This window comes from Lutra lutra, chromosome 8 (genome assembly GCF_902655055.1).
Source record: "Lutra lutra chromosome 8, mLutLut1.2, whole genome shotgun sequence".
NCBI lineage: Eukaryota > Metazoa > Chordata > Mammalia > Carnivora > Mustelidae > Lutra > Lutra lutra.
The window spans coordinates 52,850,173-52,875,920 of NC_062285.1; the positions used below are offsets into that span (position 1 = coordinate 52,850,173).

The window sequence follows — 25,748 nt, forward strand, 5'->3', positions numbered from 1 at the left end:
AGTCATACACATTAAAGCAATTTTCCAGGTCTCTGGATGTAATAAGAGTTTCCCCATAATGTATAGTTTTAAATATTATTGGCCCACACAGACACCTGAGTGGCTCAGTTTGTTACATGTCTGCTTTCAGCTCAGGTCATGATCCCAGGCCCTGGGATGGTGTCTCACACAGAGCACCTTGCTCAAAAGGGAGCCTGCTTCTCCTTCTCCCTCTGCTGCTCCCCCTGATTGTGCTCTTTCTGACAAATAAATAAATAAAATCTTAAAAAAAAATTTTGGCCCACACATAAACATCATATAAATATTATTGTGACAATGTTTGTAATGAAACATGAGCATATTTATGACACATTTAAGTTCTTGACTTTTATCATGAATAGATTAAATATTTTGAGTTTAAAATAGCTGCTCTGCTTTAACAGTCTCCTTCAATGCGCACTCTGTATTCCTTAGTCATATACCTTGAATAAATTCATGTCTCAAAAAACACACAGCAATATCTTAAAATCTTTCTTCAGGAAGTGCCTGGCGTTTTAAGATAATCAAATAATCCCAATTTCCACTGAATGTAAACTATTTATATGACTTATGGAATTCCAGGATTAAATAGCAACTAAATATAGGTCTCAAATAATGAATGTAAATGGGATAGTATAGATGGCTTTAGAAATAAAATGATGCATAGGATGAGGGAAATATTGCTTGTATTGGACATGAGAAAAGGAATCTGAGATTTCTAAAATAATATAGAATTCTCACACTTTGCTGCAAGAAGTGAAAATTATGCACACCGATATCTCTAGCATTTGTGCACTCAGAACCTAAGCTTGAGCCCAAGATATAATAAGCATCTAAAAAATAATTATTGAATGAGTAAATGGAATGATTTAATCATGGTGGTTTTCTATGTCATCATTCAGTGAAAAGATATAAAACCTTAAAGACAAGCCTGACATCTCTTATGCTGTAGAGTGATAGAGACCTCAGCCCCAGTCTAAATCATCACAGTGAATTCTTAATATTTTCCCTAAGATTGGAGAAAAACCCACTATTCACAACTTAAATCTATTGCCATTGAAAAATTGCTTATCTCTTACTCCATTAAGTTTCTTCTCCTTGTAAAGTTATGGATTATTATAAAAATTTAAATCCTCTTTTATATTTTTCTGTTCTGATTTCAGGCCACTATCACCAAAATATTCTACTCTAAATTGTGTACTAATTTGGACTATAGTTTAATGCTGGTGTCTTGAGAACACCAATCTCCATGGTACCTTTTGTTTATTCTTTCAACTAATCCTCCTGAGTCCATTGTGAAAGGAGCATTAATATGGCTAGTCTGAATAATATTACTAAGATCATGTCATCTTGCCCACCAAATGGGAAGATATTATATTCACCTTCATTTCAACTATAACTTATTTCAAATATCAAGTTAAACCCTTAAAGTAGCAACACGTAGGATATCTTGGGACCTCAGATCCTTAGAGAAATTTGGGTTGATGTATGCCCTTTATGAAAAGTTTTAGAGGAGTTCCTGGAATTATTCTTTATTATCAATGTTTTGAGGATTTGGTTACAAATATAAGATGACATAGAAGAAACCAATTGCAAAGACTTTTGAAAAATCTCAAAGCACTTGTGTTTAAACAAATTAAAGAAGCCATTAGAAATGACATTGTCTAAACCAGTCATATATACCAATAAGTAAGTATGTCTTTAGTAGTTTCAGAAATAATTTTGCTTTAATAGGGTAAATTTATGCTTTATACAAGTATTCTCAATGATGCACAATGGTATATGTGAATAAATTTAAGCCACACGATTTATACAAAATATATAAATGAAGACATTTTTAAAACTGTTACAATTTAAGAGTTTTATGCAACATTTATGTTCATTAAAACATAAATATTTTGTGACCCTTAGGACTAAATGATGGTTTTGTGTTCTTATCTAAATATCTTTCAATAATTATTTTTAATATAATCAATATTAGAATACCTTGTAATCATTTTTGTATAAGAGTCAAAGTAATTTATTTTGTATGTCTTAACACTGAACAGATCTGCTTTATGTTTTAGTTTTGCACAATATGAATTTTATAGACTGAAGTTTATCATCCATCATATTGAGGCAGAACCCAAAAAATGCCTATCTTATGACCAAAAGAGGACGATGATGGAAAATAGGAATAATTCCCTCCCAGGAACTTTGTAGGTAAAGAATTTAGTAAGTTCATTAATATATTAAGTTAATTGGCTAATTGTGAATAAATATTATTCCTTTTGAAGGTTCTGAAACCTCTGAAAGATACAGAGAACAACTGAGACATTACAGACGTAGCCATGCTGTCTGGAGAGTTAAAACTTCCTTAAAATAATTTTAGATGATGGCACTTCTAAAGCTTTTATAGAAAATAAGAAATTTAAACAGGAAAAACATTAAACAAATCCTGTAAAGCATCAAGAGTTATGTTAAAGCCAAAACTAAAAAAAAAAAGGAAGAGTAATAGGAAATAATCTTTGTCTCCCAAAAGCTTACCTTGAATGCTTACTATATCTATATACTGCTATCAGATGCACATTACTCTACCAGATGGGCAAATGGTCTCTGTAGATTGCAAAAAGTTGAATGGGAAAATAAAACAGAAATATGTATTCAAAATCGAAATGTTAAAAAATATATGAAGAAGAAAGCAACAAAAAAGTACCTTCAAAATTTTGCAGTACGCTGGGAGTAAGCTCTGAGTTTTAGATTTTCATCTCAGAAGTCTCTTTTTTTGTTTTGTTTTCAGGAATATATCAAAACATTCAGAAGACAAGGATTTATAATAAGATATATGAGAATACAATGAAAGAAATATAGGAATAATTGATACATTACATAATAATATGTCAGTTTTAATAAGTATTTTGTTTCTACATACCACAAAATCATTTCTCTCTTAAAACATAAGGCAGCAATGATTTTTTTTTAAAAAGTGTGTCTATATTCCTGTGTGTGTGTGTGTGTGTGTGTGTGTGTTTCTTTTCTGGTGTCATTACTTTCTTATTTTTTTATCTATTTTCAGCTGAAACAAAAAATACCATCATAAAGAAGGAAAATAATGAGAAATCACACAACAGTGACAGAGTTTATTCTTCTCGGGTTGACAGATGACCCACAGTGGCAGGTTGTACTTTTCATATTTCTTCTTGTTACCTACATGCTCAGCGTGACTGGGAACCTGATCATTATCACCCTCACCCTTACAGATCATCACCTGCAGATTCCAATGTATTTCTTCCTTCGAAACTTCTCATTCCTAGAAATATCATTCACATCTGTCTGCATTCCCAGATTCCTTGTCACTATCATGATGAGGGACAGAACCATTACCTACAACAGTTGTGTGAGTCAGCTATTTTTCTTTATCTTCTTGGGGGTGACAGAGTTTTACCTTCTGGCTGCCATGTCCTATGACCGCTACGTGGCCATCTGCAAACCTCTACATTACATGACCATCATGAGCAACAGAGTGTGCTTCCTTCTCGTCTTTAGCTCATGGCTTGCAGGATTCTTGGTCATCTTTCCACCAGTAATGCTGCTGCTGAAGTTGGATTTCTGTGACTCCAATATAATCAATCATTTTATCTGTGACTCTTCTCCAATTCTACAGCTTTCTTGTACAAACACTCGCTTTCTAGAACTCATGGCATTTTTTTTAGTGGTGGTAACACTTATGGTCACCTTAACACTAGTTATTCTCTCTTACACATACATCATCCGGACAATTCTGAGAATTCCTTCCACGAGTCAAAGGAAAAAAGCCTTTTCCACTTGTTCCTCCCACATGATAGTGGTCTCCCTCTCCTATGGTAGCTGTATCTTCATGTACATTAAGCCTTCCACAAGGGAAAGGGTGACTTTAAATAAAGGAGTAGCTGTGCTTAATACCTCAGTGGCTCCTCTCTTGAATCCTTTCATATAAACACTAAGAAATCAGCAGGTAAAGCAAGCCTTCAAAAACATGGTCCAGAGAATGGTCTTCTCTTCAAATAAATGAATGTGGTCATGCAAAAAGTAAATCCCTGAAAACAAAGTTGAATGAAGAATTCTTTCTCTACCTAAATTCTTTAAACACCTCAATTCGTTCTTCAAACCGGCATATATATATCATCAATGCCTCTCTTCCTTATTAGCCTAAAAACCAAGTCCTAACTGGTTTTCTAAATAGGAAACAGTCACTCTCATCCTGTGTAACTAAATTTCAGATGTCAATAATCTACATTGTTTCTCACATCAAAGCAAAGCTGCTTATACGTTCATAGAAAAGATACAGGTTGCTATACTGTAAGAAGCTACTAAAAATCACATACAAATATACAACATATTTTATGTCAAATAAAATATGCATCAATTAATATTTCTTAAATTTCATCTTTATCACCAAGAAAACATTCTTAGAGATTTTATGTATTTGTCAGAGAGAGAGAGAGCACAAGCAGGGGGAGCAGGAGGCAGAGGGAGAGACAGGTTTCCTGCTGAGCAAAGAGCCAATGCAAGAGTCAATCCCAGGACCCTGGGATCACGACCTGAGCTGAAGGCAGATGCTTAACAAACTAAGCCACCAAAGGGTCTCAAGAAAACATGTTTAAAGTTAAAAGCATTATTAAAATGTCTCCATGAATTTACCAATAAAGTGTGATTGAAACATGTTGAAAAATTAAAAAGAAATTTAAGACAAAATCTGCTGTCAGATCTATCTTTGCCATTTGAATGAGGTTGCATCCATTTTGTATTAGTTTTTTTTAGAAAAAATAGCAGTTTCAGTGTAAAAGAAAAGATGAAATTTACTTTGTGTTCTAAAAATATAGGCTAACTGAAGATTTCTCTATTTCTGACAAGAATATTTGAGAGGGAAAAGAGTTGTCTATAAAAGTAAATTAAGCTATCCTAATAGATTTCATATTTATGTTCAGACTCTTCCAACTGATACCAAGATGGTCTTTTCTACTGACATGAAAACGACAAATTCAGAATCTAGAATAGTGTGAGAGGTAGACTCCAGAGAATATCTTGGAAATGATGATATGTGAGTTTCTTATGCTTTAGTTTTCCTTTAGCAGCAAATCTACATACTGTCTCTATCTTTCTATTGCCTCTTTCACAGCAGGTTCTACCTCCCTCACCCAAATCCAAGAAAATGACTCTTGTAAGTGTCAGAGAATGTAAAAAATGTGCCCAAGCCTGGTTCCTATAGTTAATGAGCCCCTTGACTCCAAGGTATTACTAAGAAAATTGGTTGACAACAGTAGTTGTGAATTTAATTCAATACCAGGTAAGTGGATTTGACTTTGGCTTTTTGATCTCCAGCTTAGCCTGATACATAGGTTGATGTAAAGAGCTCTACACAGTTTGTAAGTCCAAGATAGCATTAGCTTTTCTTATTTCTTATGGACAGACAAGAGTGTTCATGAGCACTCGCTCACTTCTTACCATTGTCCTTCCATGAAATGGGTTACATTTTTTTAAAAACACGTTTAACATATTACTACAAAATGAAAATTAAATGATAATTTTATTCAATTTAAATTCTTTGTTGGATAATTTGTAAAGAAATGAAATTATATAGGTTTGCTTTTGTAAGAATGTAACAAGAAAGCAGAAATGCAAAAGTAAAAATTAGGAGAGTATACAAATGATATGAAAATGTTAAGTAAATAAATATATACTGTATATATGGCATATATAATAGATAGGTATGTAGGTTGACAGAGAAGTAAAGAGATAAAGGAAGGAAAATAAGGGTAAGGGAAAGTTGATCCTCTTAATCGACAGAAACTTCTCTGAAGATATTGTTTCTAATATTCACCTTGTTAGTAGGTGTAAGTTTAAATACTATTTTAAATTATTATGAAATAATGAAATTTATATTGCAAATGTGATGGTTGGGGAAATGTATCAGATATATGCAGGAGGTCATGTTTTTAAAGGCTTTCAAAAGTATTTAAATTCCTATTATTGTTCATAGTAACATTCTAAAATACTTTCCCTTTAACAATAGGGAAAATTACATGTATGTAATGACCACACAGAGCACACCTGTGTCAATCTTTTTAAAATTCAAATGGCAATTACTGTCATTTTCTTGTTTCATGGTTATGGAAAACATAAACAGTAATTTATTTCCATTGGTGAATTATCATCTTGAAAGTTGATTCTGATAAACATAAAGTTAAATGGGAGTTTAGAATACAAATTTCTTAATAATACTGCAAATTAGAATTTCATTGACTCATATTCCCAGGAAGCATTCCTCAAATTCTGGAGATTACAAAATACTCCCAATAGACTATTAGTCATTTATGGGCTACTGAATCTTTTGGGATCTTAATTACAAGTGATGAATGGCTGAAGGAAAAGTTATAATCACTAAAACTTACTGATGGCAAGATCTAAGAATCATACAAAAAGACAAATTCAGAAAAGCCTTCATTTTGTTTTATGTATAAAAATGTTCAGAAGGGGGAGGAGTCAAGATGGCAGAGAAGTAGCAGGCTGAGACTACATCAGGTAGCAGGAGATCAGCTAGATAGCTTCTCTAAAGATTGCAAACAACTACAAATCCAATGGGAGATCGAAGAGAACAAGAACAGCAATTCTAGAAACAGAAAATCAACCACTCTCTGAAAGGTAGGACTGGTGGAGAAGTGAATTCAAAGTGATGGGAAGATAGACCGCAGGGGGAGGGGACAGCTCCAGGCAAGCAGCGGAGCAATGGAGCACAAAATCAAGACTTTTAAAAGTCTATTCCACTGAGGGACACCGCTCCAGAGGCTAAACCAGGGTGAAGCCCATGCGGGGTCAGCGTGGCCTCAGGTCCCAAAAGGTCACAGAAGGATCGGGGGTGTCTGAGTGTCGCAGAGCTTGCAGGTATTAGAACAGGGAAGCCGGCTACAGAGACAGAGCCAAGGAGTGAGCTCCCAGCTCGGGGTTACCTTGAACAGGTCGCAGGCTCGGTGAGCTCAGAGAGTGGCTGGAGGCCAGGGAGAAGGGAGTAATTGGGCGCATTTCTCTGAGGAAGCACTGAGGAGTGGGGCCCCGAGCTCTCGGCTCCTCCAGGCCAGAGACTGGGAGGCTGCCATTTTCATTCCTGTCTTCCAGAACTCTACTGAAAGCGCTCAGGGAACAAAAGCTACTGAAAGCAAACCCAAGCCGATTACTCAGCCCAGCCCCTGGTAAGGGTGGTGCAATTCCGCCTGGGGCAAAGACACTTGAGAATCACTACAACAGGCCCCTTCCCTAGAAGATCAACAAGATACCCAGCCAGGACCAAGTTCCCCTACCAAGGAGTACAGGTTCAATACCAAGGAGAGCAGCAAAATTTCAGAGGAGGAGAAAGCAAAGCACTGAACTCATGGCTTTCTCCCCATGATTCTTTAGTCTTGCAGTTAATTTAATTTTTTTTTCAAATTTTTTTCTTATTCTGCTAAATTTTATTTTAACTTCTACCCTTTTCTTTCTTAATGTTTTTAACTAGTTTATCTAATATATATATATTTTTTCTTTTTTATATTTATTCTTTATTCATTTTCTTTTTTTAATTGTTTCTTTTTTTTTTCTGACCCTCTTTTTATCCCCTTTCTCCCCTCCCCCCCCCCGATTTGGGATCTCTTCTGATTTGCTTAAAGCATATTTTCTTGGGTCTGTGCCACCCTTTTAGTATTTTCCTTGCTCCTTCATATACTCTTATCTGGACAAAATGACAAGGCGGAAAAATTCACCACAAAAAAAAGAACAAGAGGCAATACTGAAGACTAGGGACCTAATCAATACAGACATTGGTAATATGTCAGATCTAGAGTTCAAAATGATGATTCTCAAGATGCTAGCTGGGCTCGAAAAAGGCATGGAAGATATTAGAGAAACCCTCTTGGGAGATATAAAAGCCCTTTCTGGAGAAATAAAAGAACTAAAATCTAACCAAGTTGAAATCAAAAAAGCTATTAATGAGGTGCAATCAAAAATGGAGCCTCTCACTGCTAGGATAAATGAGGCAGAAGAAAGAATTAGCAATATAGAAGACCAAATGACAGAGAATAAAGAAGCTGAGCAAAAGAGGGACAAACAGCTACTGGACCATGAGGGGAGAATTCGAGAGATAAGTGACACCATAACAAGAAACAACATTAGAATAATTGGGATTCCAGAAGAAGAAGAAAGAGAGAGGGGAGCAGAAGGTATATTGGAGAGAATTATTGGAGAGAATTTCCCCAATATGGCAAATGCAACAAGCATCAAAATCCAGGAGGTGCAGAGAACCCACTCAAAATCAATAAGAATATGTCCACATCCCGTCACCTAATAGTAAAATTTACAAGTCTTAGTGACAAAGAGAAAATCCTGAAAGCAGCCCAGGAAAAGAAGTCTGTAACATACAATGGTAAAAATATTAGATTGGCAGCAGACTTATCCACAGAGACCTGGCAGGCCAGAAAGAGCTGGCATGATATATTCAGAGTACTAAATGAGAAAAATATGCAGCCAAGAATACTATATACAGCTAGGCTATCATTGAAAATAGAAGGAGAGATTAAAAGCTTCCAGGACAAACAAAACTGAAAGAATTTGCAAACACCAAACCAGCTCTACAGGAAATATTAAAAGGGGTGCTCTAAGCAAAGAGAGAGCCTAAAAGTAGTATTTCAGAAAGGAACAGAGACAATAGACAGTAACAGTCACCTTACAGGCAATACAATGGCACTAAATTCATATCGCTCAATAGTTACCCTGAATGTTAATGGACTAAATGCCCCAATCAAAAGACACAGGGTATCAGAATGGATAAAAAACAAAACCCATCCATATGTTGCCTACAAGAAACTCATTTTAGACCTGAAGACTCCTCCAGAATTAAAGTGAGGGGGGGAAAACAATTTACCATGCAAACGGACATCAGAAGAAAGCAGGAATGGCAATTCTTACATCAGGTCAATTAGATTTCAAGCCAAAGACTGTAATAAGAGATGAGGAAGGACACTATATCATACTCAAAGGATCTGTCCAACAAGAAGATCTAACAATTTTAAATATCTATGTCCCTAACGTGGGAGCAGCCAACTATATAAACCAATTAATAGCAAAATCAAAGAAACAAACCAACAATAAACAATAATAGTAGGGGAATTTAACACTCCCCTCACTGAAATGGACAGATCATCCAAGCAAAAGATCAACAAGGAAATCAAGGCCTTAATGACACACTGGACCAGATGGACATCACAGATATATTCAGAACATTTCATCCCAAAGCAACAGAATACACATTCTTCTCTAGTGCACATGGAACATTCTCCAGAATAGATCACATCCTCGGTCCTAAATCAGGTCTCAACCGGTATCAAAAGATAGGGATCATTCCCTGAATATTTTCAGACCACAATGCTCTGAAGCTAGAACTCAATCACAAGAGGAAATTTGGAAAGAACCCAAATACATGGAGACTAAACAGCATCCTTCTAAAGAATGAATGGGTCAACCAGGAAATTAAAGAAGAATTGAAAAAATTTATGGAAACAAATGATAATGAAAACACAACGGTTCAGAATCTGTGGGACACAACAAAGGCAGTCCTGAGAGGAAAATATATAGCGGTACAAGCCTTTCTCAAGAAACAAGAAAGGTCTCAGGTACACAACCTAACCCTAATTGCACCCAAAACTGTAAGATACCTAGGAATAAACCTAACCAAAGAGACTAAGAATCTATACTCAGAAAACTATAAAGTACTCATGAAAGAAATTGAGGAAGACACAAAGAAATGGAAAAATGTTCCATGCTCCTGGATTGGAAGAATAAATATTGTGAAAATGTCTATGCCACCTAAAGCAATCTACACATTTAATGCAATTCCTATCAAAGTACCCTCCATTTTTTTCAAAGAAATGGAACAAATAATCCTAAAATTTATATGGAACCAGAAAAGACCTCGAATAGCCAAAGGAATATTGAAAAAGAAAGCCAAAGTTGGTGGCATCACAATTCTGGACTTCAAGCTCAATTACAAAGCTGTCATCATCAAGACAGCATGGTACTGGCACAAAAACAGACACATAGATCAATGGAACAGAATAGAGAGCCCAGAAATGGACCCTCAACTCTATGGTCAACTCATCTGCGACAAAGCAGGAAAGAATGTCCAATGGAACAAAGACAGCCTCTTCAATAAATGGTGTTGGGAAAATTGGACAGCCACATGCAGAAAAATGAAATTGGATCATTTCCTTACACCACACACGAAAATAGACTCAAAATGGATGAAGGATCTCAATGTGAGAAAGGAATCCATCAAAATCCTTGAGGAGAACACAGGCAGCAACTTCTTCGACGTCAGCCCCAGCAACATCTTCCTAGGAACATCACCAAAGGCAAAGGAAGCAAGGGCAAAAATGAACTTTTGGGATTTTATCAAGATCAAAAGTTTTTGCACAGCAATGGAAACAGTGAACAAAACCAAAAGACAACTGACAGAATGGGAGAAGATATTTGCAAATGACATATCAGATAAAGGGCTAGTGCCCAAAATCTATAAAGAACTTAGCAAACTCAACACCCAAAGAACAAATAATCCAATCAAGAAATGGGCAGAGGACATGAACAGACATTTCTGCAAAGAAGACATCCAGATGGCCAACAGACACATGAAAAAGTGCTCCATATCACTCGGCATCAGGGAAATACAAATCAAAACCACCATGAGATATCACCTCACACCAGTCAGAATGGCTAAAATTAACAAGTCAGGAAATGACAGATGCTGGCGAGGATGCGGAGAAAGGGGAACCCTCCTACACTGTGGGTGGGAATGCAAGCTGGTGCAACCACTCTGGAAAACAGCATGGAGGTTCCTCAAAATGTTGAAAATAGAACTACCCTATGACCCTGCAATTGCACTGCTGGGTATTTACCCTAAAAATACAAACGTAGTGATCCGAAGGGGCACGTGCACCCGAATGTTTATAGCAGCAATGTCTACAATAGCCAAACTATGGAAAGAACCTAGATGTCCATCAACAGATGAATGGATAAAGAAGATGTGGTATATATACACAATGGAATACTATGCAGCCATCAAAAGAAATGAAATCTTGCCATTTGCGACAACGTGGATGGAACTAGAGGGTATCATGCTTAGTGAAATAAGTCAATCGGAGAAAGACAACTATCATATGATCTCCCTGATATGAGGGAGAGGAGATGCGGCATGGGGGGTTGAGGGGGTAGGAGAAGAGTAAATGAAACAAGATGGGATTGGGAGGGAGACAAACCATAAGTGACTCTTAATCTCACAAAACAAACTGAGGGTTGATGGGGGGAGGGGGTTGGGAGAGGGGGGTGGGGTTATGGATATTGGGGAGGGTATGTGCTATGGTGAGTGCTGTGAAGTGTGTAAACCTGGCGATTCGCAGACCTGTACCCCTGGGGATAAAAATATATGTTTATAAAGCTGTAAAAAAAAAAAAAAAAGAAAAAGAAAAAGAAAGGATGAATACCCAAGTTTTGTAGCAACATGGACAGGACTGGAAGAGATTATGCTGAGTGAAATAAGTCAAGCAGAGAGAGTCAATTATCATATGGTTTCACTTATTTGTGGAGCATAACAAATAGCATGGAGGACAAGGGGAGATGGAGAGGAGAAGGGAGTTGAGGGAAATTGGAAGGGGAGGTGAACCATGAGAGACTATGGACTCTGAAAAACGATCTGAGAATTTTGAAGGGGTGGGGAGTGGGAGGTTGGGGGCACCAGGTGGTGGGTATTGTAGAGGGCACGGATTGCATGGAGCACTGGGTGTGGTGCAAAAATAATGAATACTGTTATGCTGAAAAAATAAAAAAATTAATTTAAAAAAAATTTATGAAATAACATGCAGAGAACATTGGACAAAGCATGGTCTTTTCTCCCATTTATGTGGCCAAACATGCTATCTGGCAAATTCCACATGAAGAGAATCAGTTATTAGAAACTATGTATTAGTTAAAAACTATGTGAATAGATTTTATAGCATATTCAATTGCTTAAGGTTTTCTCCTTTTATTTACACTAAGGAGATGATTAAAAACATTAAAGATATTATCTTAAATTCATTGATTGCATACTAAGTGATCTGATGATTTGCTGAGTTTTTAAGGAAGAGTGAATACTCGGAGCTGAGAGTAATATGCAATTTGAATGAGGAAAACTTCATATCACTAACCACGTACTAGAATCCACAAATCAAATGGACAATGTTTTTACTGAAGAAATGAATGAATGAGTGGGTGAATGAAGGCTTGGAAGGCAGTTGGCTCTGGCAATAGCAAAAATAGACCATTCTCAGTATCATCTCTTTCTTTCCACTTTCCTAGGATATGGTTCTTGCTGCTATTTTCCCTGTTAACTTTTCATTTTCCAGCATATATAAATCTGTAAGAGCAGTGATATCCTGTACGCTATCTTCTTAACTGTGTGTGTGTATATATACAGTATCCTATATTAACACCTAAACTAAATCTTTATGTAAAGATTTGAGAGCAGCATGAGTACATATGTGTAATTTTATTTATTTATTTATTTATTTATTTATTTATTTTTGAGAAAGAGAGACGTTGAGCAGGGAGGGGCAGAGGGACAAGGAGGAGATATTCCCAAGCAGTCTCTATGCCCAGCACAAAACCTGACAGGGGGCTCAATCCCATGATCCCAAGATCACGATGCAAGCCAAAATCAAGAGCCAGATGCCCCACCAACTGAGCCACCCAGGTGCCCCCTTGTGTGTACTTTTGAGATGACCTGAAGATTTCAAAACAATGAACCTTTAGTTTCTTAATAAGGAAAGGAATCATTCATCTGTATATACTGTGAGTCAAAATTGATTCTGCTGTAATAAGCACATAAATAATCTTCTTATCCCATGTGTAAATTTAATGTTAAAAATTATCATTCTCAGGGGAACCCTCCTACACTGTTTGTGGGAATGAAAGCTGGTGCAACCACTCTGGAAAACAGCATGGAGGTTCCTCAAAAAGGTGAAAATAGAGCTACAGTATGACCCAGCAATTGCACTACCGGATATTTACCCTAAAGATACAAACATAGGATCCAAAGGGGCACATGCACCTGAATGTTTATAGAAGCAATATCCACAATAGCCAAACTATGGAAAGAAACGAGATGTCCATCAACAGATGAATGGATAAAGAAGATGTAGTATATATATATACAATGGAATACTATGCAGCCATCAAAAGAAATGACATCTTGCCTTTTGCAATGACGTGGATGGAATTAGAGGGTATTATGCTTAGTGAAATAAGCCAATTGGAGAAAGACAACTATCATATGATCTCCCTGATATGAGGAAGTGGAGATGCAATGTGGGAGGTTTGGGGAGTAGGAAAAGAATAAATGAAACAAGATGGGATTGGGAGGGAGACAAACCATAAGAGACACTTAATCTCACAAAACAAACTGAGGAGGGCCTGGGGGAGGGCAGTAGGGAGAGGCTGGTGGGGTTATGGACATTGGGGAGGGTATGTGCTATGGTAAGTGCTATGAAGTGTGTAAACCTGGCGATTCACAGACCTGTACCCCTGGGGCTAATAATACATTATATGTTTATTTAAAAAATTAAATATTATTAAAATAAAGATAATCATGTAGCTATCTCCAAATTTAAATAAATAAATAATAAAGTATTGACTCACCCAAAAAAAAAAATATATCACTCTCAATATTTGAAATAATTCCAAAAACTGTTTCCAGGCACCAACTTGGATTTTTTCCTATAGCAGCTAGTACTCATTGAAGGGGTATAGCAGATAAAAATGAACTCTGGTTACAATGCATAGGACAACTTGAAGGAAGGTCAGGGTTTTGTAATGGTTCAAACTTAGAATTGTAACATCCAGAATTAAAACAACAGTTCTGAGGATGTAAAACTAAAAAACTAAAAATAAATAAGAGGGATTTTCAGGAAACAAACTTTCTTGAGGTGATGGTGGGGTACAAATGCAAGACTGTGGGGATAAATAGAGGAAGTGATGATATCCAGGACTCTGTCTGAAGAGACACAATTCATTGTGAACTTTTCAGTGAACACAGGGAATGCAATAAGAGTAGATAGTGGTGCAAATAAGGAGTGAAAAAAATGCCAGTTTCTGTCATATTCACTTCTGGGATGAAGTAGTAACAAGGAACAAACTACGTGTAAACATTTGAAGACAATATGACGTCAGATGAGGAACACTGTGAAAAGAACTAAAACACATAAAACTATCTCTTCTAATACTACTTCTTAGCCGTACCCAGGGTTGAATTTATTATTCTCTGGAGACTGAGTCCCATATAGTCTCTCTGCACCCTTGAGAATATCCTTACAGTCATCATTTGAACTGCCCTAGAAAAGAATACTTTTAAGTAATATGGATGACATGGTCTAAAATAGCATTCCATCTCAAAATTAATGGAAAAATGGGAAGTAGGGAAAGGGAGCTATCAGGGAACAAGGGCCCTTTTCCAGGACTTTCTCCATTCCTTATGTTGTTCCTTCCCAATTTCTAGAAATATTGAGCAAAGACTTAATCTGTTACCTAATGAAAAAGAGTCTTTCTATACACTCCTCAAAATCAGTGAGCATCCTGGAGGGTATAGTCCACATATAAATAACATGATCTGAGCACACCATAAGCCTGGGAACAACATTATGTAGTCAATTCCATAACTATATAAGGGACAGTATTATGAATACAATAGCATTTTAAAATTTTGTTCTCATTTGATAGCAGAAACCAAGAAAACCTTGGGACAAAGCAAGAAGTACTAATCCAAACGCTACATTGATATCAGTCACAGTAAGTTCCATGTATTGAATGTTAACAGTGCAGAATACATTTACAATTGTTTGATCACTGCAAATGTATTGTCTCATTTAATCTTCACAGTGACCTTATCATCATTTCTGTGTTTCAGGTAAGTAAAATCAGCCTTGCCTTTTCTATGCTCCCTGTCTCCCAATCATGTCCTTATGGTATTATGTTTCTGTAACCATATACTATTGCAAAAGCTTTGAAGGAACAGGACCTCCAGGAAAATTAAATTCCAACAGGTGTCATGCTCTCAAGTGGAAGAGCTGAATCTGAAGTCTGCTTTCAATACACAGAAGAGAGGCTCATAATTACACGTGAAAAATAGTAATTATAAATTTTTAATTAAGTGGATCTAAAGATAATTTGAAAATAAACTATATAACCCATCGCAAAGTTTAATTTCACATTTGACATTTTATCGTAAGCATAAATAGATCCAAAATTAAATAATTTGGGTATAATGGAAATACTGACTTTTAAAATTAAATTCTTGCATTACTATTTGCTTTGTTTTTATTGTTAAATGTGCCCCATCTACAGAAGTGCATATAAAGTTAATGATTGCAGTTTAAAATAACAACAAAAAAAAATGCATACTTCTAATTCCCAGGCTAACATACCAAACACCATATTTTAACATAGAAACTTCCAGCTTTTCTGTCCCTAAAAATATAGATCTCAAAAGACATGTCACCATACTGACACTGCTTTTCTTTTCACACCACCAAAGTTAACTCTGTATTTTTGTTTCTGTTCTGGGTTTTGGTCAGGCTTAGAGAATTAAAAATTACAAACAGTAAATTTCAGCTGCATGCTTTTATAAAATTTGACAAATGTATGCAGTTGTATATCTACAAGCACAGTCGAAATTAATATTATCTCAATCACTTCAAAATATTTTCTCATGCATTTCTATAGTCAACCCCTACTCCTTACTCACAGCTCTTGAAGAATCCACCGGTCCATTGTCCTTTGGTTTTGTTTATTTTGTATCATCATAGAAAAGGAATCATATAGTATGTAGCTTTTGAGTGTCTATAACCTTGTAAAATGCTTTTATGATTCATCCAAGTATTTTCATATATCATTTGTTTATTCCTTGTTTATGTGGATACATGGATTCACCACTTGGTGGAAATTACAAAGCTGCAGTTTTCATATTTAAATAGAAGTTGCATTTTGAGTTATATTTTTTGTATAATAAAAGATATATGCTGTGGTTCAGATTTTGCTTATGGATGTCCAACTTTTCCAGCACTATTTATTGCAAAATATTGTGTTGTCATTTAATCTTTTGGGCATTTTTTAAAAAAGTTAATTGAGCATATACATTTGAGTCTATTTTTGGACTCTATATTCTGTCCCTGGATCTATATATCTTTTATTTTGCCAATACCATATTCTCTTAATTAATCTGCTTTATAACAAATAATGGCTTAGTAATTTTATTATATAAAAATCCATAACAAAATAAAAAGATAATTTGACTATTTTAGGTTTTTTGGCTTCCCATAGAAATTTTAGATTAGGCTTGTGATATCAACAACAACAACCACAAAAACTTTCACTGTAAGCTTGACTCAAAGAACTTGAATTCCCATTCTTAGAAAATAAAATGCTAAACAAACTGAAAATTGATAACATGTCTTTGACTTTTCAGAGAACTGAGGTCATAGGGTAAACGGCTACCTTGCAAACTGAAAAGTGGAACAAATTCAGAGTCATGGGTGAGATCTGCTTACCTGGAATACAACTGCTGGAGCCATAAAATGGTAGGAATACTTAAGTGGTATTGACAAATTGTTGAGAATAAGTGTGGACTAGCATTAGAGAATTCAGAATGACCTCACACTTTCATGGAGGTTACCTGCAGACATTTTTGTGAAAAACAGAGAAACCCCTTCCTGCTGAAGGAAAAATAACCATTTCTAGACACACCAAAATTGTTCTCCATTACAAAAGCCTATTTTTCAGTGAACTTTACTATATCATTATCCTAACTGGGCAAAGCACATTACTCACAATCTAATCCTCTCTAAACCTTAGGTCTCAACTCAAAGGCAGATGTTTGGGACAATTATACTCTAGAGAAACGGTTGTGAAAATCACATCATAGAGACACAAGCTTAAAATGTTCAAGGCAATCATAAGATTCCCAAACACTATCCTTTTCCCACAACTACTACCACACAATATACAATGTAACAGTGGATTACAGCTGTAGAGCTCTTCTCTTTCTTGGAAAGAATACTTACAGAAAGGGAGACAAAAAACAAAGACACTAAAGGATATGAAAACATCTTCAACCTATAGCTTCAGCTGCAGCAAATATTAAACACATCCCAGCAAAATTATCTTAGCAAGATTATTCTAAATCCTCATACTAATGGCCTGTTTACATCAGTTTATATTTCAACAATAAAAAATTGCAATGCATAGCAAAGGAAAAAAAATAAAACAAACAAAAATACCCTACCTACCATCTGACGATAAAGCAAGCTACAGAATTAGAACAAATATAACAGAGATGTTAAAGATATCTAGCAAGGAGTTGAAAACAACTATGATTAATATGGTAAGGGCTCTAAAAGAAAAAGTAGAAAGCATGCAGTGACAGATGACAAAATTAAGTGTAGAAATGAAACCTATAAGAAAGAGTCAAAGGAAATTCGAGCTTAAAAAAAAAGAACCACTTACAACTAAAATGAAGAAAGCCTTTGATAGGCATGTTAGTAGACTGAACAAGGCAGAGGAAAGAACCAGTGATTCCTGAAGACAGCTTATAAAAACCTACCAAACTAAATGCAAGAGAAAAAAAAATTAACAAAACAGCATCCAAGAATTTGGGACAAATCCAAACTTGTAACATAGTATCATTGGAACACCAGAAAAAGAAGATAGAAATGAGAAAAAGAAATATTTGAAAAAATAGTGGTTGCAGAACTTTCCAAAATTAATGACAGAAACTAAAACATGGACACAGGAAAATTAGATAAACTACGTGCACAAAAATTCAACTACCCATATAATATTCAAATTCAGAAAACACAAGAAAATCTTCAAATAAAACATGGGAAAAATACAGTTTATCTAGAGAAAAATGTAGAAAAAAGAGAGAAAATCCTTAAATAAAAGATGGGAAAAATATAGCTTATCTAGAGAAAAACAAAAGTGAAATTACAGCCCACTTTTAATCAGAAAATATGCACGCAAGAGGGGAATAGAATTAAATATTTCAAGTGTTTAAAGAGAAAAACCACTAACCCACACACAGTTAAGTTATACTTCAAAGGTCAAGGAGAAATAAAGACTTTGTCAGACAACCAAAATGAAGGAATTCATTATCAGCAGGCCTGAACTTCAAGGAATTCTTCAAAAGTTCTTCAGGCAGAAGAAAATTATACCTATCAGAAAACTTACTCTACATACACAAAGAAAGGATGAACATGGAAGAAGAAATAATTAAAGGTAAAATACAATATGCTCACTATAAAGATAAATTAATGAAGACAGCAGGGTATTGACAATAGAATATACATAAAGATCAATGAAGCAGAATAGAAATTCCACAGGTAGGACAACACACATACAGTTGATCTTTGACAAAGAGCAAAGGCAATTCAACAGAGAAAATCTTTTCCACAAATGTAGAATTGGACATTCATATAAAAAAATAAATCTAGACACAGACCTTTCACAAAATTTAACTCAAAATGGATCATAGACCTACTACAGAACTTCAACAATAAGTAAATGGGTGGTGATCAGTGGAACCAGGATTCTCACTTTTGGAGTGGGAGTTTACAGAGAAGAAGGGGAGGAAGGTTGCATATAGTAATACTTATGTATTTATATACAAGTTATTAGGATCCTATATATTTCCTGGCTCTGTCTTCTTAGAGGGTCTAGAAGATATAACACCATGGTAGCAATGAACACACCTAGATCCCCGATCTTGGTTTCTAATACCATCCTGTTCCAATAAGAGTAACCAAGTATTATTGCACAAGTGTCTGCTTAGTGGGATCTGGTAAGTGATATATAAGATGACCCTGAAACATCTTATAGTACCAGAAAACAAGGATGTGATTTTTAAAAAACACACTATGATGGTTGGATATCAAATGGAAGAGTAGCCAATTAAAAGGCCTCCCAATGGCCAAAGCTAGAAAAATTTAGCAACAAAATAAATTGTATTGGCTATAACTCAGAAGTATAAAATAAGGATCCATTAGCCCATACTGGATATAAATAAATGGAGATTTATGAGTAAATTAATAAATGGAGAAGAACACAAATTTCCCATATAAAAGAATTCCAAATAATTTATACAGATACCCCATCTTCTAGGCAGAGCATAATTCCCATTCCGTCAATGTCAGCTGTTCATAGTGACTTCCTTCCACAGAGTACAATGTGGAAAGTGCAGGATGGGAGGACAGCAAATTTGTGGAGGGCCCTAACAATTAGTGCCTTTATCAGGTGATCAAAGTTCCCATGAAAAATGATAAATTATTCTGATAGTAAAAATTCATGATATGGATGAGTAAGTGGCAAATTTAACCTCATGGGTTTCTTTCCCAAAACACATAAACCTAATTTAATCTGAGCATAACATCATATAAATCCCCATGAAGGTCAATTATACAAACTACTAGATCAGAGTTCTTCAAATTCTCAAGATTATCAAAATTCTGAGAGAGTGCCCCATCCAAAGAAGCCTCTTAAAGAGATGATTAATGTATTGTAGTACCCTGGAAGAGATCCAGGAACAAAACAGAAACAGTAGGTAAAAATCAAGGAAATCTGAATAAATTAGGTTCTTTAGAGTTAATAATAATGTATCAATCCAACAACGTATCAATAAATGTGTCAGTTCACTAATTGTAATGAGTCTAAAATATTAACATGATAATAGGAGAAATTGTGTTGAGGACATATAGGAACTCTACCTTCACATTTTTTCCATAGTTCTAAAACTGTCCTAAATGAAAAATTTATTTGAAAAAGAAGAAAAAAAACTTGATGATATCTTAATTGGAATTTTGTTGAATCTATCAATACATTTGTTAAATATTGATACCTTAAAAATATTGAGCTTTCTAAAACATGAGGATTTCATAACTTTCTACTTAATTATAAGCTGATTTTTAAAATTCTACATCACAAAGAATTGGTTTACTTGTTTTTTATTGAAACATAACTAACATACGTGTTATATTAGTTTCAGGTATACAACATATCCAACAATTCTACACAGTGTTCATCACTATAAGCAGTATACTATATATTAGCACAATAATATTGACTATACTCCCTATGATGTAGCTTTCATCTCCATGAATTATTTATTTTATAACTGGAAATTTATACCTTTTGTCCCCTTTATTTACTTCACCCATCCCCCCATCCATCTCCCCACTGTGACTGGAAAACCACTAGTTTGTTTCCTGTAGTTAGAAGTCTGTTTTTTCTGTTTAAGAACTTGTTTTGTTTTTTAGATTGCATATATAAATGGTATTTGTCTTTCTCTGACTTCTTTCATTTATCGTAATACCCTCTAGGTCCATCTATGTGGTTGCAGATGGCAAGATCTCATTTTTCCTTTTTTTGTTCATTTTTGTTTGTTTGTTTGTTTGTTTGTTTGTTTTTGGCTGAGTAGTATTCCATTGTATATATATCACATCTACTTTTTCCATTCATCTATCAATGGACACTGAGTTGCTTCCATATCTTAGCTATAGTGAATAATGCTCCAATAAGTGAAAGATGCATATATCTTTCGGAATCAGTGTTTTTGTTTTCTTTGGATAAACATGCAGTAGTTAGATGACTGAATCTTATGGTATTTTTATTTTTAATTCTTTGAGGAAATCCCATGCATTTTTCCACAGTGGCTGCCACAATTTAGATTCCTATCAAAGGGCATGAGAGGATTCTCTTTTCCTGCACATTCTTACCAGCAGAGTTTCTTGCCTTGTTGATTCTAGCCATTCTGACAGTTGTAAGGTGATATCTCATTGTGGTATTGATTTGTATTTTCCTGATGATTAATGAAGTTGAACACATTTTCATGTGTCTGTTAGCCATCTGTACATCCTCTTGGGAAAATCACCTATTCAGAATCTCTGTCCAATTTTTATTTGGGTTATTTGGGGGTTTTCTATGTTGAATTGTATAATTTCTTTATGTATTAGGATATTAACTCCTTATGGATATATCATTTGTAAATATCTTCTCCTATTCAGGAGGTTGCCTTTCCATTTTGTTAATGGTTTCCTTCACTGTGCAAAAGTTGTGGGTTTTTTGTTTGTGTGTAATCCCAATAGATTGTTTGTTTGTTTATTGTCAATACATTTTTATGAACAAAATATTTGAATATTTTATACACTTGTGGCCCCTTCTTCTTGTAGTTTTCTGCTTCTTCACAAGTTTACATGTAATTGGATTAGAGTGCCTCAGCAGACATTTATCTCAGGTAAAAACAACAACATTGAGCACCTGGGTGGCTCAGTTGGTTAAGCAACTGCCTTTGGTTCAGGTCATGATCCCAGAGTCCCAAGATCAAGTCCCACATCAGGTTCCCAGCTCCATAGGGAGTCTGCTTCTCCCTCTGACTTTCTACCCTCTCATGCTCTCTCTCACTCTCTCTCTCTCAAATAAATAAATAAAATCTTTTAAAAAAAAATACAACATTGACAATATGAAAATTCCAAGACTGCTTTTTACCTCACTGTTATTCTCTGTACCTCTACACCTCTCTGACATTTAGTGTTTTGTTTTGTTTTTTAAAACATTTCCCAAGGCTACCTAATTAAAATTATTCAACAAAACTTTAGAATACATTCCTCAGGGACATCTCTTTCCAGAGACATTTAATTGCTTTCTTGCAAGAATCTCCTGTGACTATTTTGAGGGGGGGGGAGGGCAGATAAAACCAGTCTGTTTTGGTAACAAGAGTTGGAAAACCAACTTTTCCCACTGAAAAGGAAGAACAAGTTTTTACAAAATTACAACTCATCTTTATTTTACAAAAGTTACTGGGAGCCAGGTAAAATGTTATATTAGTAGGTCTTTCTAGCATCTAGAGTTAGGATATTTTTATTTTTATGGAAATTTTGGAAAATAAGGGATACTAAATGCGGGCTCTTGGACTGTAACTTAGGATAGTTCCCTACATTTCAGGGATTTTCTCTCTCAAAAATTTTTTTCATTCCTATGCAGATCACCTCTTTCTTATACCTGTCATTTCTTGATTATCACTCATGGCTTGAGCTTCTCCTTCTTTTGAATGAAGAGCTTCACTTAATTAACCAGCAAAATATACAACTTTGTCATCTCTGTTTGCCTATTTCACTGTAACTACTGCCTCGATCCACATTTTTCTCCTTCTCTTACTTTTTATTTATTTTGAGAGTCTTACCCATATTCCAGGAAAGCTCAGTCTCTAGTTCTCCATGTTACCAGGCAGAAATTTAGAGCAGAGGTCCATTTTGCTGCTGGCCTCCCTTCTCCATCCCTCTGGCTTTACTCCTAAACAACGGCTTAGTGCCAGAGATACTGCTACCCAATGAAAAACTTTTGCAAGACCATTTGGATCTCAGCCTTTCAAACTCAACATGGATTGACTACATGAAACAGTATGTAAACCTGTTTCCACTGTGTCACCAACTGCTTCCTGGATAACCAGTTATGGAACCTCTTGAATACTTGGCTTGCAATTTCTACCAGCAACTGGGGCTGTGTCAACTTTCTATGAGGGTCTCCCCAACATCAGGAATAAACTTTTTCCTAAACTTATTCTTCAATATGTTTCATCTTTCTCTATGTGACCAGGATCATCCTGCCAAATTCCACCTACACACTACATAAACAGCTTCTTGCATAATGAAATTAAAGGCAGAAGCAAATTGTGAAGTCTATAAAAAGCTCCAGAAGGAAAGACTCAAACACTGACACTCAATTAAACTAAGGCAACAGAACATTTGGATTTGAGAAGCCAAACTTTTACCACAGAAGATTATTCAACTGTAAGTATATTTTTCATTTCTTACCTCATTTACTTTTTTCCATTTTCTAATCAATTTGTAACTTAAATCACTTAAATGTTTCTCTTTCAATATCTTCTAAAAAGTATCAGATTGCTATTTAATTCAGAAAGGAAAAGTTTTAATTATTGGTTTGTTTAGGATTATGTAAATTTCAGATTTTATAGTCTTGATTCTTTTCTTACGTGATTAATTATTTAGGCAGGACTGATATGAAACATCTCGAATAAATTGTAGAAACTATTTTAAAAGCAAATTTCAAATGTTCTTTTTTAAGAAAATTCTTTATAACATGAGGTCATAGTAAAATATTTTAATAGAAATAAAATAATATTTTATGTATTATAATTTTCAAACACATATGATCAAATTTTTAAAAGAACGTAAAACATTTGATAAGCATATTTTTCATATACAGATGTGTTCATGAGACCTACCAAGTGATTTACTCAATGTTAAATGGCTAGTGGTCTAAAAGGAAGATACTAGGCATAAGTTTCTTTGTGCTGGCTCATATATATTTTCAAAATTCAATAAAATTTGATGGACAATTCGTTGCTCCATTATTGTTTTACATATTTTTTAAACCAGCAGAAGTGCCAAAAAAAAAAAAAAATCCTGAACTCACAAAATAATTGTTTTTTGTTTGGATTTATAGACTTGGAAGAAGTCAGCAATAAGAAATGAAAAATCAAACATCTGTGACAGAGTTCATTCTTCTGGGATTAACAAATGACCCAAAACTAAATATTTTAATTTTTCTATTTCTATTTTTCACATATATACTGAGTTTAGCTGGAAACCTGACAATTATAACCCTCACTCTGGTAGATCCTCACCTTAAAACTCCCATGTATTTCTTCCTTAGGAATTTCTCTTTTCTAGAAATCTCATTCACAACAGTTTGTATTCCTAGATTTCTGGTCAGCATTATAACAGGAGATATGACCATTTCCTATAATTCCTGCATGGCACAGGAGTTTTTCTTCATACTCCTTGGCTCCACAGAATTTTTTCTTTTGACTGCTATGTCTTATGATCGGTACGTAGCTATCTGCAAGCCACTGCATTACACAACAATAATGAACAGCAGAGTCTGCAACCAGCTTGTAATTAGCTCCTGGCTAGCTGGATTTCTCATTATCTTTCCACCTGTGATCATGGGACTTCAACTGGATTTCTGCCACTCCAACATCATTGACCACTTCACTTGTGACTCTTCTCCTATACTGTCGATCTCCTGTACAGACACAACATTCCTAGAGCTCATGGTGTTCATCCTGGCAGTATTCACGCTCATGGTAACCTTAATATTAGTGGTTCTTTCCTATGTATTCATCCTTAAAACGATTCTGAGAATCCCCTCTGCTGAACAAAGGAGAAAGGCCTTTTCCACTTGTTCCTCACACATGATTGTTGTCTCTATTTCTTATGGAAGTTGCATTTTCATGTATGTCAAAACGTCAGCAAAAGAAGGAGTGGGTTTGACCAAGGGTATAGCTGTGCTCAACACCTCTGTTGCCCCAATGCTAAATCCTTTTATTTACTCCTTAAGGAACCAGCAGGTAAAGCAGTCTTTTAAGAACTTAACCAACAAATGCTTCTCAAATAAACTGTAATCATAAAGAAATTCATGACCTCAATTTTAAATAGAACCTATGTCTAACACAATATTAACATTGTTATATTCTCCAATCACTGTGATATTCAATTTCCTTTCCTTCAACTCTTATTCTCCATTTATTCTATTTTGGCCTCACTTAGTTCAACTATCCCTTCCCATTTACAGGCCCTAAAAAATTTCTAAGCATGAATGATTTGATGTCACATAAATGAGGATAACACTTAACAAGAATTCCAGAATTTACTTTTAACAATCATTGGAAGAACTTTCTCTTTATACACCAATCAAAGCTAGGTAAAATCCTAAACAATCCTAAAAAGCTATTTCTCCCAGTGTGTAAGCATTCAGTATTAAAGTAATTTCATCTGTGAGGTAAAGTTTCCTATATCTAGTGTGCATTATTTGTCCTTGTATCTCCTGGGGTTTTTATATTATAAATGTTGGTCAATGCTATTTGGGGCATAGGCATTAAATCTTCATCATGAATTTAATCCTTTAATATTATAACAAAGCTTGCTTAATGTCTTTTTTGGGCTAAATTCCAAAGTTACTACAAGCATGGCATTGCCATTTCTGTAAAATCCCAATATTTTTAACACAAAGCATTTTGAGTGAACTACACTGATGATTATTCCACAGCCCATTACTTTCTTTTAATGTGCTGATGCTGAGCCTTGAGCTTATCAGACACTCCCTTGGAAGGAACCTGGTTTCCTATGATCCAATATCCTCTACTTTTTACTTTTCTTTTTTCTTTCTTTTTTTCTTTTTTCTTTTTTTTTTCTTGGAACTTAAAACTATATGTTTTCTATCTCCCAGGTAGTTCTCAAAATTTCTGACATGATGATGGTACCTTAAAATGTTTTCCAGTGTTCATGGGGTTTCATTATCTTAAAAATGAAAAATATCTCTTTCAGAATTTTTATGGACATTGGAGGTTGGAGGGTGTGGATTTAAGCATGTTTGCACTCTCCAAAACTTGACCTAAATCTTTCCTATAAGAAGTTCTTAATTACTGCTCTACACTTACAAGAATGTAATAATTTCTGTAATAAAGTTAAAGAAAGGGAAAAGCATGCATACTAAAAAGGAAGAAGCAAAACTCCTTTTAATTATGCAGACAACATAAGTACCTTTAGAAAAAATCCTCTTGACTTCCTGTTTCAGCTCTATTGTTTAGAGTTTCA

The 25,748-nt window shown here is 35.0% G+C and overlaps 2 protein-coding genes across 2 annotated transcripts; both read left to right on the plus strand.

The window, feature by feature from the left end:
* The first annotated feature begins 3,109 nt into the window (after window positions 1-3,109).
* LOC125107751 (olfactory receptor 6C75-like) lies at window positions 3,110-3,973 on the plus strand. The gene has a single exon (XM_047743120.1). It carries the CDS (start codon window positions 3,110-3,112, stop codon window positions 3,971-3,973), a length of 864 nt encoding a protein of 287 aa, XP_047599076.1.
* Window positions 3,974-23,620: 19,647 nt separating this feature from the next.
* Window positions 23,621-24,556, plus strand: LOC125106711 (olfactory receptor 6C76-like). Its single transcript, XM_047741174.1, has one exon. The coding sequence runs from the start codon at window positions 23,621-23,623 to the stop codon at window positions 24,554-24,556; it is 936 nt and encodes a 311-aa protein (XP_047597130.1).
* The last annotated feature ends 1,192 nt before the right edge of the window (window positions 24,557-25,748 follow it).